Below are 22,604 nucleotides of genomic sequence, written 5' to 3'. Positions count from 1 at the left end.
TCTCGTCCTCTCACACAAAATTCTCAAACTGATTCAGTAAAATACTTCTTTCAAGTACATCATTATGGATCATACCTTTTCTCTTGGACAAAATTCTACTAAAGGAATATGGAAAGGTTTCTCTCGTTAGAACTTCTTGGTTGTTTGTTTTAAAATGCTTATAATCAAATCACAAATGATAATATTGATTATAGCATTTAGGCAAGCTAATTAGTTTTATTTTTTTAAATGCATCCTATATTTATAGAAAACTATTTATATCAGCAAAACAAAATAGTGGAACAGTATATCTAATGAAGCTTATATCCTCTTCCTCAGCACTACTAAATCTGAGATAAAATAAGAGTATGCAGCTGCATCAATAGACCTAGCATAGTTCAATGGCCTAGTTCGAGTGGTTGGGATCTATGAATAGCATGCAGGAGATGTCAGGGTCAAGTCTCTGGCTTGGCTGCCTCTGTGTATGTGAGCCTCACTTGAATCTTGATGTCCCTACTGAGTCAGCATATAATAGTCTACATGGCCTGTTTACCTTGGGTACCATCCTTAGAATGAGGGGAGGAGCCTGGTGGTTTACCAAAGATGTGTTTTCCAGGAAAAAATTCAAGAGACCTAGCATCCTTAATAAGGAAACGACCAGACAGGGTTGCTCTGTATCTTCCAAATAGAAAACCAAATAGACTTACAACATATGGAGCTGTGAAAGCTAAATATTAGTTTCTAACTATTCACCATGAAATAACAACTTTTGAAATACAGCACAATTTTTCATATCTTGCTCGTAAAGGCTATGGTGTATGTTCTTAATACTTAGAAATATAAAAACTAAACATGGTACTGAATGCAATTCTTGTTTAGATTAAAGTTTTAAATACCAACTTTGGTCCTTTATCGTTGATGTGCGACCTACAGGTTTCAGCCATTGTGCAATGCTTGTTGGGTCCACCACGAGCTGATGCAATATCAATATTTGCAGGGGATATTGTGCCTCGCAAAAAGCCTGATCCGGTAATTTTTTACTTTTGAGTGTTATGAACTTGAAAAAAACTCAACATTCAATAATTAAAATGCTTCTGCAATGGTTTGAGATACAGTTTTTCTTCCTAATTAAAGATTAGATATTTGATCATAAAAAATATAAAAATTCTTGCTTTGGATGGTTTCTTTGTACAAATTTTATTGGATTATGTTTTGCTGGAATCTAAAGATGGGCTTATGATAATTTCATTTTCAAGTAACATGGAACTTGCAAATGGTGTTTGATTCTGAAACAGGTATCAGTTTTGCAAAAGACACCTTCAAAATTGTCTAATTCCTATGTTGGAGCTTTTGAACATGCCAGCCCCACATGTTAGTTAACGAGAGACACTATCACCAAATGTAACTTCCAGATACCTAATAATATTCCCATCATTAACCCGCCTCTATGACTGTTTTATCCAGGAAGGGACAACATCCATCCTAGTGAGCAAAAAATCAGATTCCCATTTGCTAAAAAATGGCACCAGATGAAGTATAAAAGACATCCAAACATAATGTTCCAAATTGAAAAACACAGGAAATAACAGAGGCTATGAACTAACTACAAACTGCAATCTCAAAAACATGCAGGCACAAGAATTAAACACCAGAAATATGAACCAAATATCTGAGCCATTTTATTAATATGAACAGAATGGGTACAAATAGATGGTAATAGTAGAACCTGGGCTTGCTACAAGCAAGCAAGGCAAAACTCAGATGATAATAATGAAGCCAAAGTGTTCTAGAAGCTCCTCCCCAATTTCTGTGCTCACCCAATAAATTTTTGTTGCTGCTGCCATATAGGAAATGGAAATTTGTAATATTCCTTTCGGAAATTTTGTGGTATTTTTATGAGAAGTTTCTTTATAAGTTTTTATGCCCACACTTTTGCCCAAAAAACCCCTGAAATTACACCAGAATGCACTAGTAAATAGGAATCCAAAAATTATTCAAGCACAACTATTTTGGCAAATCGAGAAAATACGACAACTACATTGATAATTTGGAGAAGTAAGCACAAAAACTCAAATAACATTAGAAAATGCATCACAAGGAATCACTCAACTTTATTTATTATAATATAGCATGCAGAGTACAACTGGAAGTAAAATAGAAGAGAAATAACTAAGTGGACCTCCAAATATTCTGCTGCTACACCGATCCCAATCTCTCAAATCTCCACAACGACTGCAATCTCCCTCTAACAACAACTGCCCTTGAATCAACTGAAAAAAACGATTAAGCTCCAATTGAGAAACTGAATGGTCCTCACTCCAATATCACTGAAGCTCAATGAAACTCCTAGATGAAGTCTCCTCAAAAAGTGTTGGGTTTTCGTCCAACACTCAACAACATACTCGAGGGTTTCTGTCCTAGGGCTATTGAAGTAGAGAATCAGGTTCTCAAACCTCACACACAAGATTATGCTCAATTCCAAGATGTCCTCTAATGGCCTCCTCTTTCTCTTTTTATAGATCTGATGGACCCCTCTAGAACCTCCTATTTTATTATTATTTTAATCATTGAGTACATTTCCCTTTTTTTATTTCAACTAAAATATCTTTTTAATGTGGGAAAATGGTAAAGTGGCCACCATGCCTCCTCAAGCCATTGAAAATCAATTCTAACCATCCCATCTTGTAGATCTTCTTGTGCCGGTTCCAACGAGGTATTGCACTAAGGTGTTATGTCACATATTCCTCTTAGAATGCCACCTTAAGCGTAATTAACCGATTTAGGCACAATAATAACCCCTTATTACGAGAATTGTCAGAGTGCAAAGGAATGAGAAGCCAGTTGTGCAGAATCAATCCTAATGATGGAATATGGCAAATGAACTCCTCTAGAGTCTAGACCCCATCAAACATCTCCAAAATCCCCTAGGCCCACTGATGATGTAAACCTGCACCTATGACCTGTCTGTCTCCAACCCTGAAAGTCCATTCTAACCATGCCATAAGGAACACTAGAAAAACGAACATCACAAATCCTCTCGAGTCCCACCCCAAGATTGCTTTCCCTCAAGCAATCCAAACTTGTGGATCAGTCTGGTGGCCCAATGCAACTGAGAGTCGAGACCCAATGCCCGGATCCCATACAAACCACTAGGTGATGTTATGCCTCGTGTCAACCCACCATGAACTGACGCCTCAATGCCCGGATTCAAGACCAATCTCTGACTGTCATCAACAAATCCTCCTAGATCCCAATGCCACCCAAGACAAACATCAATGCTCCATGGCTCTTGCTGTACTATAGCTCCGGCTATGAATGTTGCTCCATTAACCGTGTACCAACTCATCACCTCTCTCCAATCCAACCCTTGGCATAGGCCAAGGTCAGTCCCACTATGTAGATGTAAGCCTAAAGTGCTAGAAAGTTGTTGGCCTACCTCCCACTACCAATTGGAGCATCTAGTACTCCTCATGTCTAAGGATCCCTACGGTACTATGCTCCCGACTGAGAATATTGTGCCACCAACAAGATACCAACTCATAATCTCTAGCCAATCCATCCCATGGGAAGGGTCGAATACATGTGCACATGTATATTGTACGAGTCCACTATGTTGCACCATGCTTAACTTATGCAGCTCTGCCCAACCAATCAATCACATATGTCTAGGAATCCTTGCATCTCTCCCTATAAGTGGGAAACTCCGTGTTGCACGCCCTGTCTATGTGCTCCTAAAGAGGGTTGCTGCCTGGAAATACTGCAGCTTTGCTAGATGCCATTGCATCTACCTGCACCTCATCAATGGGTAGACGCAAAGATGGATGCATCACTATCTCCAAAAGAGCCTCCCTCATCTGACAGGAAACTCTATGCCCCACCGATCCACTCGTCACCTACAAAAATTGCCCTATCAGGTCCCAATGCCTCCTGATGACCAATGTCTGCAAATACTACCTCCCTGCTGGCATCTTGCACATCTGTATGCCCCTCATCAATGGTTGGCCCCAGGGATTGCTATTCATCCTCCTCCATCATGGGCTCAATATGAGCCACTAGATGACTCTCCAAAAATGGCCCGTCAAGCATATTGTGCTCCACTATGTGCCGCACATGCTGACTCATCGAACATGGATGTATATTTGGGTTATTGTCAACATCTCTACAGGTCTGCTCAAGCTCCTCTATGTGCTCACCATGTTGGATTTCTACTGATAGCTCATCTCCCTGGTCTCCTCCCTGTATGGGAATAATTTGTTGCTCATCAAACCTATCCACCAGATAGTTATGCATATCATGGTTGTTGCCATCATCCCCACATGCTTGTTGATGCTCCTATAAAGAATCCTCATCCGGAAGGTCAGAATGAGTCTCCCCTTGGTCTACCTCTATCATCCCTTCTGTGTCACTCGAGCATGAGTGGTCAAGTCCCCAAGGCTCCTTGCAGATGAAGCAAAGACCCTTTCTCCTTAACTCGTTCTTGCTGCATGTCCCATCAACTCTCAGTTGCTCCTCCTGGGTCAAATTCCTCCTGAGAAGATTTATGTTCTACTTAACCAACCTTTTGACTAGCTCATAAGCAGCAGGTAAGATCAACTATTCTCTCCTCCAAATGGACAACAATCGAGACTGCAACTTCTGGCAAATGGCATGACAACCTCCCATACATGATGACAAGATGGACTACATGTGTGTTTTGACTTAGTCCAGATGATGTCTCCTAATGCTCAAAAATCACTGAAACATTTGTAGGATCAAGTCATCACACTCTAGATCAAACATGATTTCATAAGTCCTAGTCATGGCCATAATTTCCAAAACCTAAAGATTATTCTCAAATGTAGGACCCACAAAATTATCCAAGTCTCGCAAGGTTTCTACTATTAGCTGGAAAAATCTCCTCATGACATGATCATTGTAAGGAGCTACAGGGGTGGTTAGTCTCATGATGCTACTAAGATAAGATGCAACTGAAAGTTTGACCCCTTCACAATGTTCCTCCAAGAACTTGTGTTGTATGAGAGCAAGCATAGTTGGTTTTAGTGATCTAGGTGGATATTGGTAGCCACCCGACTATTCCACCTAGACCTCTAGTCGGTTTCATCTGTTTCCTTGATTATAACAACATTTACTATTTTTAGCAATTTTTCGGGTCCTAAACTTCCGAAGCTGTTTTGACCCCCTAAATGACGTTTTTTGACGTCCACAGTAGGCCCATAACTTTAAGTAGGGGCACGCGTCGAATCCTGTATTACTCGGAGAGATCTTTCCAACATGTTGTATGCGCCAAATGAAGATCATATGACCAAGTTACGACCCTGGGAAGTTGGTTTCCCAACTAACCCCAATGGGGCACACAAACTCTTGGCATTTTCATCTCCTGGGGTTAAGGTTTTGGTTATTTATGGTTTTCCTTTGTTGTTCAATATTAAAAAGGCCCTTGAGCCTCATTGTAACACAATTTAGGGGCATGTAGCCGCCTTATCTCTTCTCAGAGATTAGCTACCATTGCCCGAGCTAGTTTATTTCCATTATTTATGTAAGCATATTTCAGTTATTTGATGTTAATGAATGAAGTTTTATTTCTGCTACATCTTTGTGTTTATATTTATATATGTATTTTGTTGCATTCCTACATAAGTCTGGATCAGTGATATCAGAGCGGTCTTCTCTTTCTCTGTTTTGCTTTGCATGTCCCTAACGAGGTCGGGGTATAAGGAGTTAGGGCTCGAACTGGTTGAACCTTTGCAAGACTAGCCTCGAAAAACCCCAATGACCTCCCATGGCAGAAGAAAAGAAAGATGAGGGAGCAAGAGATCCTTTCAAAATATTGCTCGAGGAAGCCCTCGAGTGATAGAGGAACGCGATGATGGATAACTTTGCCCAGATCTTTCAACGACTACCCACAGGCGACGCATCTTCATCTAGCAGCCACTCTGGAGGCGCCACTCCGTTTAAGGTACAAGTTAACTTTGACATTCCCATATTTGAAGGGCTGAGAGATGCAGACATTGTCGATAGATGGTTAAATATGTTGGAAGGATATTTTTCAGTTCATCACTTTTCCAATCGGGAAAAGATTAATTTTGCACTCCTCAAAGTCGTCCCCTGTGTCAAAGAATGGTGGGAAACCTATCGTGAACAAAAGGACGAGAGGGAATCCTCACTCTTTTCAGCCGCACCCACTTGGAATTCTTTCTGAGATGCCATCAATGAGCAATATTAACTTATCAAGAGCTATGAAGATAAATATATAAAGTGGACCATGCTGTGGCAGGGAAGGGACCAAGATGTGCAAGAGTTCACAAATATTTTTCATGCACTTCGCATGAAGCTGGGTATCAAAGATTTTGAGTGGCATTTGTTACTCAAGTACTGTGACTATCTACACAAGTACATTCAGGACGAGATGGAGTTCTTGGACATCCCCTCGCCTAGTGTTGCCCATCGATACGTTGTCAAAATCGAGCAAAAATTTAAACAAAAGAAGCGAGACTTTGGATTTGCGAATTCGAAGAAAGGGAAAGGCGCCCCAAACAACAAAACAAAGGACAAAGCCAAGGCGAGGCGACCCAGGATAACCTGTCGAAGCTGCAAGCAAAGAACAACACCACGAAGACAAATAAGGACACAGGGAAATGGTGTGAGTTCCATAAGAGCCCCAAACAGTTACTGGTGGTTGAGCTGAAGGCTTCCGAATCAGATGCATGTTTCGACTCTGAGTCAGAAACCAACAAGGGGAATGACAAAGGGAAGCAAGTTATTGATGTAGAGCCTAGTGTCACTGTTGCCACCACCAAGACCCAGAAGATTGAGCCCGAAGATCCAGAGGAGGGGGAGCGGCTCTTCCACTCACAGATGTGAGTGAAGGGTTCTCTGTTGCAGTTCATTGTTGACAACGAAAGCCAAAAGAACCTTATTTCAGCAGAGGTCGTGAAGCGGTTGGGCCTATTGGCCACACCACACTCAGAGTCGTACACCATCGCTTCACCAAGGGCGAGATCTCCGCGTCAACCAACAGTGTCGCCTTCCCTACAACATCAAGCCCTTCACAGATGAGGTACTATGTGATGTTGCTCCTCTTGAAGTTTGTGATGTATTATTAGGCCAACCATACTTGTGGAAGTGTCATGTTGTGTATGAGTCTAGCCCTTCCACAGTCATTATTTCTTTGGGCAATAAGTTATACAGGATACCAGAAGTAGCATTGCCTACCACCATTTGTTTGATCTCTGTGAAGCAATGTAGTAAGATCATTTCCCAGACCGGAAATTTTGTCTTCCTTACGGTTCGCCCTCAGGGCAAGAAGAAGACTGTTACCATATCCACAGCCTCGAAACAGGGCTCCTTTGCACGGTAGCAATAGATGGACAATGTCATGGAAGAGTACACGGACATCTTCACCTCACCCACAGGGGTACCCCTATACTGTTAGGTCAAGCACTCCATTGATCTAACCCCGGGTTCGCCGCTACCCAATGGACCGATTTACTAATGTTTTGTTCTGGAGAAAATTAAGAGGCAGATTCAGGAGTTGTTGCAGAAAGGGCACATCAAGCCAATTTCATCACCGTGTGGGAGCCTGATCGTGTTGGTACAAATAAATACGATCTTAGAGACTTTGTATTGACTATTGAGTGCTGAATAAGATCATTGTCCGGAATAGGTATCCAATCCCACGAATTGATGACCTTCTGGACCAGCTAAAGGGCGCCAAATATTTCAGCAAGATTGACTTGAAGTCCGGTTATCACCAAGTACCAATTGAACCCTTTCGATGTTCGAGTATGTTATATTAATTCCAAAAAAAGAGGGAGGAGAACTCTCAAGTACATTGAGGTTGAACAAATCAGGGAGAGAAGAGAGGCAAAAATCCCTAATCCTTCTTTTCCAACTTCTACATATTGATCATATATACCTAATTTTCCAACTACATTTAGCTTAAAGATTCTTACAAACTGTTGTAGAAGCAGGCTACAATTGCTTAACATATCTGTATTAGAGAAAGAGTATGGTGTCGATACATAGATTACTTTATGTTGAAAAGAGAAGCAGGTCCTTGGATTCATGAAGTTCTCTGTTCCTCCTATTCTTTGTTAATAGAATTCTCCTCGTATTGTTGATATTTTTTACCACAGTCCTTCAAGTTGGAGTTTTCTCCTAGTTTTTTTGCCACCATTTCTTGCAGAGTATTGAGTGCATTTTCGAGGTGTGCGCATTGATTGTTGAGTTGTTCGATTGATTTCCTATGTTCGCTGAATTGGTGAGATAGATAACCCATCTAAGATTTGCATTTGTTTTTCCACTGATTTTGCATAGAACGAATATGCTCTAGAACAACTTTGTGTGCTTTACAATGCGGGTAGGACTGTGACTGGGGCAAATCCATGCTGAGGATAGCTGGGGAGTAGTTGGAACATGTTGAAGAAAGTGTAATTAGGTTCGGTCTTCATAATGACATGATCTTTGTATTTGATGTAATAAGAGAAAATAAATTATGTTTGTAATCTTGCTGCATGGGTTTCATGAGCAAGAAGTGTCATTAGATGAAAGACTTCTTCTTGATGTCTTTAGGATTTATTTCTATGTCAAAGAATCATGTCATGAGTCCATGTAAATGTATACAAGTCTTCATCAAGTGTAGCAGCCCTCCAAGACCAAGATCAAAGCCTCAAGATCAAGCAATAGAAGTTTGCAAGCGAAAATATTAAATAGAGATCATGTCGGCTCAAATAAATGAATTAAATATGTATAAATATATGACATGTGGGCTTGAATTAGAGTCATGTCAGTTCATGGTTATATGTCGGCTCAAATATAGTGCCCAACCACTATAAATACCCCATTGGGGTATCCCCAATTGGACAGAACAGACTCATTGATAGCCGCAGTGAAGAGGAGTTGCAGGAAGCCGAATGTAGCCGTAGCAAGGAGGAGCTGCAAGTGGCCACAATCAAGGTTAGCCACAACAAGGAGGAGACGCAGGGAGCTGCAGGTGGCCACAATCAAGGTAAATGATGCCACATTCTAGGTATCACCGCAGGCATTCAAGATCTCAGATGAACGATAAGTCACAATCATGATGACAATAAGGAAATCTTCATATAATAAACTCAGTATTAGATCAGCCTGTGCACATGTGTCTTGGTGCTACTACAGTCTCAGAATACCTATGAAAGGAGAGTGATTATCTCAGCATGTATATACAGTACTGTCTCTTGGGATAATCACGGTGATGAATGTGTCTACTTCATGAAAGCTATCTCGCATATCCTCAACAAAACCTCAGTGCAAAATGAGCTTGGTTTCAATCTCGGTAAGGGTGAAGACAATATTCTGGTTTCACATTAAGTCAATCTCAGAGTGAGAAGAAGTTGTATCATTGTCTGATGAGGAGGAGTAGAATGATAATATTGCAGTGCAGCAGTGCAGTAAGGTGCAAGGATCATCTTAATCTCAAGGAGAAGATCATAGTGTTACAGCAGTAACAAAGAATATTGTGTTGCAGCAGTAATGATGAAGGGCACAGTGTTGCAGCAGTAATGATGAAGGGCACAGTGTTGCAGCAGCGATGAAGATCACCATGGTGATGATCTCTCTGGTGTAGCGAAAATAATGATCTCAGCAGTGATACAAAGAGGATTGATGTCTTGGTCTTGGAGAGGCAGAGTGTGTCAAGGGTCATGGTCTTGGTATTCATCAATGGAATCTCTATAAGAAGAATTTACACATGGGTTTTCCTCTCCAAGAGGGAGAGGTTTTGGCCCTGGCAGAAAGCCAATCATTTGTGTTCTCGTCTCTTTTGTTTTGATAGCAATTTGATGAAGTTAACAAACACATGCTAATAATGAAGTAACCATCAACCAAATATAAATTGTTTAAATGCTTCACAAGTTGTTATCATGTAACGAAGAATCATCTTAATTATGCATGCCCTAGATTTTTGTTAAATTATGGTATGTTCTATGCTTAGAACAGTTTACTTCTTTTTCTTATTATATTCCACCGATTAGCAATCACATGTACATAAAGTAAAGTGCAGATAGAACATTAAACAATCGACAAAAAACAAGCCAAGACAAGAGACACAAGATGTGGCGGCTAGCCAGGGACAAACCCCACAATGTGTGGGGAAACCCTTTGATCAAATCTTCTTTTATCTTCAATAATTCAGCAAAGAGAAATAGTACAATAAATTTGATTCATATCAGTAGTAGCAAACCCTAGATCAGTAGCATCAGCATTAGTGGCTTCATTATCAAACTAGCGCAGACCATATCTCACAAACCGACAGTCGGATTGACTTCATTCCACCACCAAAAGTTTCGGCTTCTAGAGGAGGTTCAGATGAACCTACAGCGCAGTTCCAAAGAGGAGATCTTCTAGGCCACGCAAGTCAATCTTTATTTCTGCAGTTGCAGCTTCAGTTTCAGCAGTTTCCGGCTTCAAACTAGGGCAGTCGATATCTTGCAAACCGTTCGTCGGATTGACTTCATTCCACCACCAAAAGTTGCGGCTTTCAAAGGAGGTTCAGATGAACCTACAGTGCAGTTCCAAAGAGGAGATCTTCTAGGCCACGCAAGTCAATCTTTACTTCTGCAGTTGCAGCTTCAAATTCAACAGCTTTTGGCTTCACAGGTGAGAGAGAGAGAGAGACCCATTTCAGCGTAGTAGAGAAGAGACTCATATCTGCGCAGTAGAGAGAGAGAGATGTGATGAGATGAGTGAGTCCAAATGAGGAAAAGTCCTCTTATATTTATACACAACGTTGGTGGGTGAATAGATGCGACTGTTGGGCTTCTGAGCCTACATGAGTTGTAGGTCGGCTTGATAATAATTCCATAATCAAAATAAATTCATATCTCCATGAATACTTATCGGAATTGGATGATCTTTATATCAATGCTACACCTCTCGACGAGAGGAATCTAATAAAAATATTATTAGCCATGAATAAGATGACCCACATGAAGTTTTGCCCTGGTTGCCAATTTTAACACTCCCTCTCAACCATAAAGAACTTCATCTGCAATCTGTCTATCGGTCGTTACTATTCATCCATCAAATGCACTGCCTTGTACAACCTAACCCTTGCCCTGCTCTGCTCTATTTTGCCTGTTCTGCTTTGTCTTGTTTTACCCTGCACTGATCTGTACTGTTTTGTTCTGTTCTGCTCTGCTCTTGCATTGTTCTGTTCTACTCTGCTTTTGTCCGAATTATGAAGAAGAAGAAATGATCGAGGATGTATCATACTGACTCAAAGTCAGTCTCAGAGTATGTACCATTGGTCCCAGACCAGTCTCAACCAACCCAAAGTCAGCGTCATAGTGAGTACAACTCCAATGGTCCCAGACCAATATCATCCTCCACTGACTCAAAGTCAGTCTCAGAGTCTGTACCACTGATCCCAGACCAGTCTCAACCGACCCGAAGTCAGCGTCATAGTATGGTACAACTCCTACCACTGGTCCCAGACCAGTATCATTGATCCCAGATCAATGGAGGTCATCCTAGCGTAGGGAGTACGGTAGTTACAACGATGCGTCCATTGGTACTACTATGGTCCCTAACTTCATTTCCCTGCTCATTGATCAGATGAGAGGTACTTCCCATGAGTCCCAGACTGCATGGGTAGGATGCCTCGACAGGAGAACTAATCAATCCTGTCCTCACAGGAGAACACATCAATCCTGCTACAATTGCCATGGAGAACACATCAATCCAGGCCTCACAGGAGAACACATCAATCCTGCTACAATTGCCATGGAGAACACATCAATCCAGGCTGCCATGGAGAACACATCAATCCAGGCCTCATAGGAAAACACATCAATCATGCTACAATGTCGCCATGGGGTGTACATGTATACCACCAGGGGATAGTGAATAATCCTGTGGTCATATGTTGCTCCAAGAAGCACCCCGCACCCCCCTGGAGCTCTCAGAGCTCAATGCATCATACATGACCCTCATTGGAGGGTCTTTGAACAACTCCAAGTTGTTCACGAAAGTCAGAAATTTTACTTTCCCAAGGGGTTTTGTCAGAATGTCGGCGACCTGTTCATCTGTACCGATATGATGGAGCCTTATAGCTCCCCGTTGCACCATACCGCAAATATAATGGTATCTGATATCAATATGCTTGGAGCGATCATGGAATACAGGATTCTCTGACAAACGAATCCCACTTTGGTTGTCACAAAGGATCACAGTGGTATCCAATGTGAATCCAAACAATTCATTGAAGAGCTTTCGCAACCAAACAGCCTCACAAGAAGCCATGCTAGCAGCAATATACTCTGCTTCGGCGGTGCTCAAAGCCACCGACTTTTGTTTCCTGCTCATCCAAGATATCGAAGCAGATCCCAAGGAGAAACAACACCCGGAAGTGCTCTTACTGTCCTCCACATTGCCTGCCCAGTCAGCATCTGTGTATCCAAATAGTCTCACATCTCTGGCAATGTATCTTAACCCATAAGTGATAGTGCCACAAAGATATCTCAGCAGATTCTTGGCACCAATCCAGTGTATGTGGTGGGGTTCAACCATATGCTGGCTCAACGTGTTGACTGCAAAGCATATATCTGGACGGGAGTTCACTAAGAACATTAATGCTCCGACGAGTTGCCGATACTCGGTAGCATTTCGTAAAACAGGTCCAGCAGCACTACCGCTTAACTTCTTGAAGTCAAGCTCCATCGGAGTAGTTACAGGCTTGTAGTCCACCATTCCGAATCTTTCCAATATCTCCACCACATATTTTCCTTGAGATAGGAAAATTTCTTCTGGCTTTTGCCACACTTCAAGTCCTAGGAAGTAGTGCATCAGTCCTAGGTTTTTCATTTCAAATTCAGAGGCCAGCTCCCTCTTACATTTGTGAATGAGAGGGTCTGCACCTGTTAGAAAGAGGTCATCCACATACAACACCAGTATGAGAGGCTTGTCATCTTCAACCTTAAAGTAAAGGTTAGGATCGGCTTCCCTCCTAGTGAATCCCAGCTTCATCAAGTAGCTATCGATCCTCTCATACCATGCTCGGGGTGCTTGCTTCAGCTCATAGAGAGCTTTCTTCAACCTGCATACATGAGATTTTCGATCATAAATCTCAAATCCTTCGGGTTGCTCCACGTAGACCTCTTCTTTGATCGAGCCATGCAAGAACGCAGTCTTGACATCCATCTGATGAAGGTTCCATCCTTGTGAAGCGGCAAGGGCTATGATCGAGCGGATGGTCGTATATCTGGCAACAGGTGCAAATATCTCATCATAGTCTATACCTTCCTTTTGGGAGAAACCTCGAGCAACAAAACGAGCCTTATACTTTTCCGTGCTTCCATCTGCTGCATGCTTTATCTTGTAAAGCCATTTGGAAGTAACAACAGTCTTGTCCTGGGGTCTGGGAACTACTTCCCAAACATCATTCTTTATGATAGACTCATATTCTTCGGTCATAGCATCCTTCCATACTTGATGCTTGACGGCATCTGAGAATGACGAAGGCTCATTTTGTATGATCGTGCTCATGATGGTCAGGTATCCTTGATACCTATTAGGTTTCTTACTTTCACGAAAGGTTCCTCGGGGTGCAGCATGTCCTTCAGCATCATCAAGTAACCCCTTAAGCCATGAAGGCCTCTTCCTAGAAGAGGAAGGCTCATATGGAGGAGGATCAATCGGATCCATGGGTTCTTCTACATCAGGCATTGATTCATCATCCTTTTCTTTCGGTTCCCTGGTGTCGGCTTCTTGAGAGCTCCTTAAAGTCGAAAGATTGATCACCTTGCTGAGAGCCATATCTTCGTCAAAGGTGACATCATGACTGATTATGACTTCCCTTTGATCGGCTACATAGATTCTATAGCCTTTAGTATTTTCACCATAGCCCACGAAAATTCCCTTCTTTTCAGATGCTCCCAATTTATTTCTTTTCTCTTTCGGCACATGAAAGTATACAGGGCTTCCAAAAATTTTAAAATGAGAAACATCAGGTTTCTTACCGGTGAATTTTTCTTCAGGAGTCTTGGAACCCAATGCTTGATGAGGGCATCGATTTTGTACATATACGGCAGTGTTTGCAGCTTCAGCCCATAGAAACTTAGGAAGACTTTGATCATGTAGTATGGCCCGGACAACTTCCATAATTGTGCGGTTCTTCCTTTCTGCCACACCATTTTGTTCAGGAGTATATGGTGTAGTAGTCTCCCTCTTGATGCCAGCCTCTTTACAAAAATCATGGAACTCATTAGATTCATATTCAGTCCCATTGTCAGTTCTTAAGATCTTGATCTTCTTTTCGGTTTGATTCTCGATTAGGGCTTTGAAGTGTCGGAACCAAGGGAACACTTCATCCTTCTTTTTCAAGAAGTATATCCAGGTCTTTCGAGAATGGTCATCTGTAAAAGTAAGATAATATGAGTATCCTCCCAAGGAGTTCACAGGCATCATACCTGATATGTCTGAGTGAACTAGTTGTAATATATCGGAGGTCTTGCTTTGACTTGAAGGGAATGGTCCCCTTTTGAGCTTTCCTTCGGCACATCCCGGACATACACCTTCTTTCTCTACTTGGAATTCAGGCATCCCTGTTACCATCTGTCTTACATCGGGTAGAGCTTTGTAATGAAGGTGGGCAAACCTCCGATGCCAAAGTTCGGACTGAAGCGTTGTGTCACAAGACATGACACCTAGCGGACTTCCACCGACTTGATATAAAGAATCAACTCGAAACCCAAGAGTGAAAGCATCTTTAACATTATTTTTCCATATGCGTACCTTGCCATCGCTGAAGGTTACCTTATAGCCTTTGTCTTCCATTGCCGAGATGGATACCAGGTTCTTTTTGAGATCAGGTACATATAATACATCTTGTAAGTGAATCGTATTACCTTGATTCAGTTTAAGAGAAACATTGCCTACACCTTTCACTGGGTATTTCATGTCATCTCCAAGGACAATTTCCAGGTTAGTTTCTTTCTCTACCAGATTATAGAGTACTTCTTTGTAACCAGTGAAGTGTCTTGAGGCACCACTATCAATGAGCCAAATTCCCATTGAGTCCGAAGGAGCGGAGGTAGATAGAGCAACTGGTAGATAATATTCAGCCTGCTTATCGTCAACAGTGTTAGATTCATACCTGGAATTTCTAGCCTTCTTGAATGGTTGCCCTCTTCCTTGATTTCCCGCATTCCTTTTTCCTTTGTTGTTGAATTTTCCATTCCTTCGATTACCATGAGAGGGATTTTGATCATCGTCACGGTGAGAGTCCTTTCTATCAGGGCATTCCCTTGCATAGTGACCTGCTTTATTGCAAATGAAACATCGTCCTTTTCTTCCACCCTTAAATCCAGCCTTTCTTTTCGATTTAGACCCAGAATTATTTCTTTTCCTAGCATGTGAAGAAAAAGCAGCAGGAGGACCTTTAGGCAAGGGCATTTCCTGCTCTTCTACCCTTGTTTGTTCTTGAATGCATCTAGCCATTAATTCCTCGAAACTAGGAATTACATTATTGTTTAGAAGAGTAGTCCTGAACACATACCATTCAGATGGTAATCCTTCGAGAGTTGTGAGTGCCATTTCTCTGTCAGTAATGGTTTCCCCAATAGATAGGAGATCGTTCTTGATCTCGGTGATTCTTAAGAAGTATGCTTGCATACTTTCATCTTTACCCTTCTTGATTTCCCTCAACTTATTTCTAAGAAACAAAACTTGATTTGCATCATTAACTTTAAATAAACTCACCAGTCTGTCGTAGATTTCCTTGGAGGTGTCTAGATCAGAGATGTAGGCCACCAAGCGCTTGTCGATAGAGTCCCGGATGATCTTCTTTGTTTTGACTTCTCCATTTTTCCATTTGTTCCAGGCAGCAGCAGATGCATTTGATGAAGGCTCAACAATATTGCCTCTTACATGGTCCAGCACTCCTTGATCTTCAAGGGTTAGATCGATAGACATCTTCCATCCGTGATAGTCAACTTTCTCATGGAGCTTGTCTTCGGCAGGAAAGAGTGTTGAGGACCCCATAGTTCTTTTAGGATAGCCTTGCCAATCTTCTCTTCAATGATTGCTCTTGCTCTTGCTCGGGCTTTGTCTTCACCTCAGCTCCGATACCATGTTAAATTATGGTATGTTCTATGCTTATAACAATTTACTTCTTTTTCTTATTATATTCCACCGATTAGCAATCACATGTACATAAGGTAAAGTGCAGATAGAACATTAAACGATCGACAGAAAACAAGCCAAGACAAGAGACACAAGATGTGGCGGCTAGCCAGGGACAAACCCCACAATGTGTGGGGAAACCCTTTGATCAAATCTTCTTTTATCTTCAATAATTCAGCAGAGAGAAATAGTACAATAAATTTGATTCATATCAACAGTAGCAAACCCTAGATCAGTAGCATCAGCATTAGCGGCTTCATTATCAAACTAGGGCAGACCATATCTCACAAACCGACAGTCGGATTGACTTCATTCCACCACCAAAAGTTTCGGCTTCTAGAGGAGGTTCAGATGAACCTACAGCGCAGTTCCAAAGAGGAGATATTCTAGGCCACGCAAGTCAATCTTTACTTCTGCAGTTGCAGCTTCAGTTTCAGCAGTTTCCGGCTTCAAACTAGGGCAGTCGATATCTTGCAAACCGTTCGTCGGATTGACTTCATTCCACCACCAAAAGTTGCGGCTTTCAAAGGAGGTTCAGATGAACCTACACCACAGTTCCAAAGAGGAGATCTTCTAGGCCACGCAAGTCAATCTTTACTTCTGCAGTTGCAGCTTCAAATTCAATAGCTTCCGGCTTCACATGTGTGTGAGAGAGAGAGACCCATTTCAGCGCAGTAGAGAAGAGACTCATATCTGCGCAGTAGAGAGAGAGATGTGATGAGATGAGTGAGTCCAAATGAGGAAAAGTCCTCTTATATTTATACACAACGTTGGTGGGTGAGTAGATGCAACTGTTGGGCTTCTGAGCCTACATGAGTTGTAGGTCGGCTTGATAATAATTCCATAATCAAAATAAATTCATATCTCCATGAATACTTATCGGAATTGGATGATCTTTATATCAATGCTACACCTCTCGACGAGAGGAATCTAATAAAAATATTATTAGCCATGAATAAGATGACCCACATGAAGTTTTGCCCTGGTTGCCAATTTTAACAATTTTTCAACAGGACAGGAGAGTCAAGACAAGGGAAGGAGGCGCAACTGAGAGGCAGTTGATGAAGAAGGGAAGTGAACAGAAAGCAAGGGGAGAAATCTGCCAAAACAAAAGGGAATATCGGGAGTTGGAGAGAAAAAGATTTGCTTGAGGCAGGAAATGGGATGAGGGATATATAAAGGGGAGGGGTCAAATAGGGAGATCGCGAGTCTTTGGGGTCATTATTCCAATGGCTTTGTGGAATGGTTAAACCTATATGCAAGCATGAATCTGTGTGTGTAGACTCGTATTTGTAGTAAGTAGTAGTTGTATTATTCATAAAAATTAATTGGTGGCTACAATTCTTCGTGGTGATGTGCCTATATGGGCATTGACTAACCACGAAGCAATGTTTTAAAACTCCGACTCTGACTCAGTCTCGGCCGAGGGTCGACTCTGACTCCGACTCCGACTCCGACTTGGTATCGATTCGGCTGGCTCAATTTCAATGACTCTGTCGTCGTAAAAAATACATTAAATATTTATTTTTTATAAAAACACATAATTTTAAAGATTTTCATTCATGTTTCCAAACACACAGCATTAGAATATAGATAGAAGACAACATATGATCAAAGTAGGCTCATGAATATATCCATTATATCAAAATGGCACCCAGTGCACTGTTCAATACATACACGATGATGATATAGAGATAAAAAAAAACACATAACCAAGGAGGCTATAAATGGCCTCTACAACAAAAGTCTGTGACCAGTACTACTAGCTACTGCTGGAGTTGCCAACATCATCTGGCTCAATGTTACTTGGGAGCGGAAGCGAAAGCAGGGAGCGAGAGTGAAAACGGGAGCGGGAGCGACATTTTCAGAAGCTCCCGGTTTGGGAGTTAATCCTGGAGGAGTTCGACAACCAGTGTCACTAACACCAAGGTACATAGAGGGATTGGTGCTCTTGATTAAATATGAGTTCCATACCCTAATACATGACAAAATTCAGTGGCAACACTACAATCCCCCAATCCTGAAATCTTGAAACACTGATAAGTTTGCTGCATTTTGAATGAAATTTAAACTTCTACTTTCTCCATATGAAATCCAATGAGGCCGGAACCACTCTCAAACATCCTGAGTCATTTCATGGTAATGTTAAAAATTTAGGTAAAAGGATTGTAAAAGTGACATTCTCCTTAATCCTCATTTTCATCCTTTTACTTTAAGAATTTAACATTACCATGAAATTTGAATAGCATATCGATACTAGGAGAGGGGAATGGACCCAAAAGACCAAAAAACCAATTAATAAAACCATTTGGAGTCCCCCACACTTAGAAAAAACATAAAAAAAATAAAAAAAATTGCGTTTTTGGGGGTTCACTGGCCACTTTCCTTGACTCGGCCGGGTTGATACGGACTCGGCCGGCTCGGTATTAACTCGGCCAGCCGAACCGGTTCAACCACCGAGTTGGATTTTTTTTGGCCAACTCGGACCAACTCGGCCGAATCAATTCCAAGCCGGCCGGGTTTTTAAAAACTGCCACGAAGATAGAAGGTCACATCCTTTGACCCATGTCTCTTCACAATTAATGGGACATGAATTAATTTAATTAATTTATTACTATTAATATTTGTTATTTTAATATTTATTTATTAATTGATGTTTATGACTATTTTTATTCATAACATTGCCACCCCCTTTAGAGATGCTTTGTCTTCAAAGCACAACCAGAAGGAATTCCTCTAGTTGAACATTGTTACGATGGAATTTCATCCTTTCGTTGACTGGTGCAATCTTCACGAGTAATTGTACCTTCCTTGGAGCTGGGAGTGTTAACACCATTTAATTTATAATGTCGTCCTTGCTAGTTAAACTCCATGAATTGTTCTTCAAGGTTTGTAGTATAGCTCCCTAATTGTATTAACCATTCTGCACCTAGAACTACATCCATTTCTTTGGGTGGTAGGGCAAATAGATTTGTTTGTAGCTGTGGTTCTTGTATTTGGATAAAAACTTTATGACATTCTCCTATTTCCTTGAATTTTTTTCCAGTAGCAACACACATGGTCAGGTCCTTGATTGGGCATATACAAAGACCAAGTTGTTTAGCAAGATCAATGTTTATACAATTGTGAGTACTACCAGAATCTATAAGTATATTGACATTTCTGCCTTTTATGAGTCCCTTGAGCTTTAGGGTTTTAGGACATAGTCTCCTCCTCGTGTTTGTTGACGGTGTGGTAAGCTTAATGTTCCTTCTTGGAAATTGGCTCTTCTTTCAAAGATGTGGTGGAATGTATTTTGCAGTTGCTTGTTGTTCTTGATCTCCGGAAGAGTTACTATTTTCATCAAGGTTTTTCTAGTCACATGAGATTGCAGCTAATGACGGTTCCTCAAAATCTAAAACTTCACTGTGTGTGACAACGATTCCTACATCACGTTCTTGTACTTCAATATGCTTCCCATCTACTATTTTATAGTAGCGCAGGGATGCATCTTCACATTTATGGCCTGCCATCTAGTTTTCTTCACAGTTGCGACAATTTTTTTTTTTTTTTTCTGGCTCATTACTTGAAGTGTCTGATTCCTTCTCGACTTCGGGCTTTGTTAAGTTATGGTATGTTCTATGCTTATAACAATTTACTTCTCTTTCTTATTATATTCCATAGATTAGCAATCAAATGTACATAAAGTAAAGTGCGGATAGAACATTAAATGATCGACAGAAAACAAGCCAAGACAAGAGACACAAGATGTGGCGGCTAGCCAGGGACAAACCCCACAATGTGTGGGGAAACCCTTTGATCAATTCTTCTTTTATCTTCAATAATTTAGCAGAGAGAAATAGTAAAATAAATCTGATTTATATCAGTAGTAGCAGACCCTAGATCAGCAGCATCAACATTAGCATCTTCATCATCAAACTAGGGCAGACGATATCTCACAAACCGACTGTCGGATCGGCGTGATTCCACCACCAAAAGTTGCGGCTTTCAGAGGAGGTTCAGATGAACCTACAACACAGTTCAGATGAGGATATCTTCTAGTCCACGTAGGTCAAACTTTACTTCTGCAGTTGCAATTTTAGTTTCGGCAGCTTCCGGCTTCAAACTAGGGCAGTCGATATCTTGCAAACCGTCCGTCGGATTGACTTGATTCCACCACCAAAAGTTGCGGCTTTCAAAGGAGGTTCAGATGAACCTACAACGCAGTTCAAATGAGGAGATCTTCTAGTCCACGGAGATCAATCTTTACTTCTGCAGTTGTAGCTTCAGTTTCAGTAGCGTCCGATTTCAAACTAGGGCAGTCGATATCTTGCAAACCGTCCGTCGGATTGACTTGATTCCACCACCAAAAGTTGCAGCTTTCAAAGGAGGTTCAGATGAACCTACAACGCAGTTCAGATGAGGAGATCTTCTAGTCCATGTAGGTCAATCTTTACTTCTGCAGTTGTAGCTTCAGTTTCAGCAGCTTCCGGCTTCACATGTGTGAGGGAGAGACCCTTTTCTATGCAGTAGAGAAGAGACTCTTTTCTGCGTAGTAGAGAGAGAGAGATGTGATGAGATGAGTGAGTCCAAATGAGGAAAAGTCCTCCTGTATTTATACACAACGTTGGTGTTTGAATAGATGCGACTGTTGGGCTTCTGAGCCTACATGAGCTGTAGGTCGGCTTGATAATAATTCCATAATCAAAATAAATTCATATCTCCATGAATACTTATCGGAATCGGATGATCTTTATATCAATCTTACACCTCTCGACGAGAGGAATCTAATAAAAATATTATTAGCCATGAATAAGATGACCCACATGAAGTTTGGCCCTAGTTGCCAATTTGAACACTCCCTCTCAACTAGGGAGAACTTCATCTGCAATGTCTATCGGTCGCTACTATTCATCCATCAAATGCACTGCCCTGTACAGCCTGACCCTTGCCCTGTTCTGCTCTATTCTGCCTGTTCTGCTTTGTTTTGTTCAGCCTTGTACTGATCTGTACGACTCTGCTCTGTTATGCGCTGCTCTGCTTTGTTCTATTCTGCTATGCTTTTGTCTGAATTATGAAGAAGAAGAAATGATTGAGGTTGTATCATACTGAATCAAAGTTAGTCTCAGAGTATGTACTACTGGTCCCAGACCAGTCTTAACCAACCCAAAGTCAGCGTCATAGTGAGTACAACTCCACTGGTCCCAGACCAGTATCATCCTCCACTGACTCAAAGTTAGTCTCAGAGTGCGTACCACTGGTCCTAGACCAGTCTCAACCGACCCGAAGTCAGCTTCATAGTAGGTACCACTCCTACCACTAGTCCCAGACCAGTATCACAGTCTCAGAGAGTGTACCACTGGTCCCAGACCAGTCTCAACCGACCCGAAGTCAGCGTCATAGTATGTACCACTCTCACTGGTCCCAGACCAGTACTGCACTGGCACGAAGTCAGTCTCAGAGTATGTACCACTGGTCCCAGACTAGTCTCAACTGACCCGAAGTCAGTGTCATAGTATGGTACAACTCCTACCACTGGTCCCAGACTAGTATCATTGATCCCAGATCAATGGAGGTCATCCTAGCGTAGGGAGTACGGTAGATACAATGATGCGTCCATCGGTACTACTATGGTCCCTAACTTCATTTCCCTGCTCATTGATCAGATGAGAGGTACTTCCCATGAGTCCCAGACTGCGTGGGTAGGATGCATCGACAAGAGAACTAATCAATCTTGTCCTCACAGGAGAACACATCAATCTTGCTACAATTGCCATGGAGAACACATCATTCCAGGCCGCCATGGAGAACACATCAATCCAGGCCTCATAGGAGAACACATCAATCCTGCTAAAATCGCCATGGAGAACACATCAATCCAGGCCTCACAGGAGAACACATCAATCCTGCTACAATCGCCATGGAGAACACATCAATCCAGGCCTCATAGGAGAACTAATCATCCTGCTACACAGGAGAGCGAATCATCTTGTTCCACAAGAGAGCGAATCATCTTGTCCCACAAGAGAGCAAATTATCTTGTTCCAGTGCACACCACCAGGGGAGGGTGAGTCACCCTGTGGTCGTATGTTGCTCCAGTAAGAACCGCAAGCCCTCAAAGCTCCCAGAGCTCAATGTATGCAACATGCAGGACCCTTGTACAAGGGTTTCTTGACGACTCCAAGTCGTTTGGGAAAATCACATATTAGATCTTTCCTCGGGACTTTGACAAGATGTATCGACCTGTACATCATCTTAATGCGATGGAGCCTCCTTGCTCATCGACTTACCATATCCCAGATGATGTCTATCTGCTGGAGCAATCGACGAATACGGGATTCCTCAATAATCGAATCCCACCTCTGGTTGTTACAGAGAATCACAGTGTTATGTGTTCAAATAGCTCACTGAAGAGCTTCCCCAACCAGGCAGCTTCAAATGAGATCATACTCGTAGATATGTATCTAGTCTCGGCGGTGCTTATGGCA

The 22,604-nt window shown here is 41.8% G+C and overlaps 1 protein-coding gene across 1 annotated transcript in view; it reads left to right on the top strand.

The window, feature by feature from the left end:
* Window positions 1-22,604, top strand: part of LOC149205697 (CBBY-like protein) — a 346,883-nt gene that overhangs the window by 148,492 nt on the left and 175,787 nt on the right. The window contains exon 5 of the mRNA XM_089393529.1: window positions 913-1,008. Within this exon, the coding sequence (XP_089249655.1) occupies window positions 913-1,008 (96 nt within the window). The remainder of the gene's footprint in view (window positions 1-912; window positions 1,009-22,604) is intronic.

Source organism: Pinus tabuliformis, chromosome 1_2 (assembly GCF_031772625.1).
Source record: "Pinus tabuliformis cultivar Carrire ecotype Pingquan chromosome 1_2, CPIR1, whole genome shotgun sequence".
Taxonomy (NCBI): Eukaryota; Viridiplantae; Streptophyta; class Pinopsida; order Pinales; family Pinaceae; genus Pinus; species Pinus tabuliformis.
This window is presented reverse-complemented; position numbering and strand designations above follow the sequence as displayed.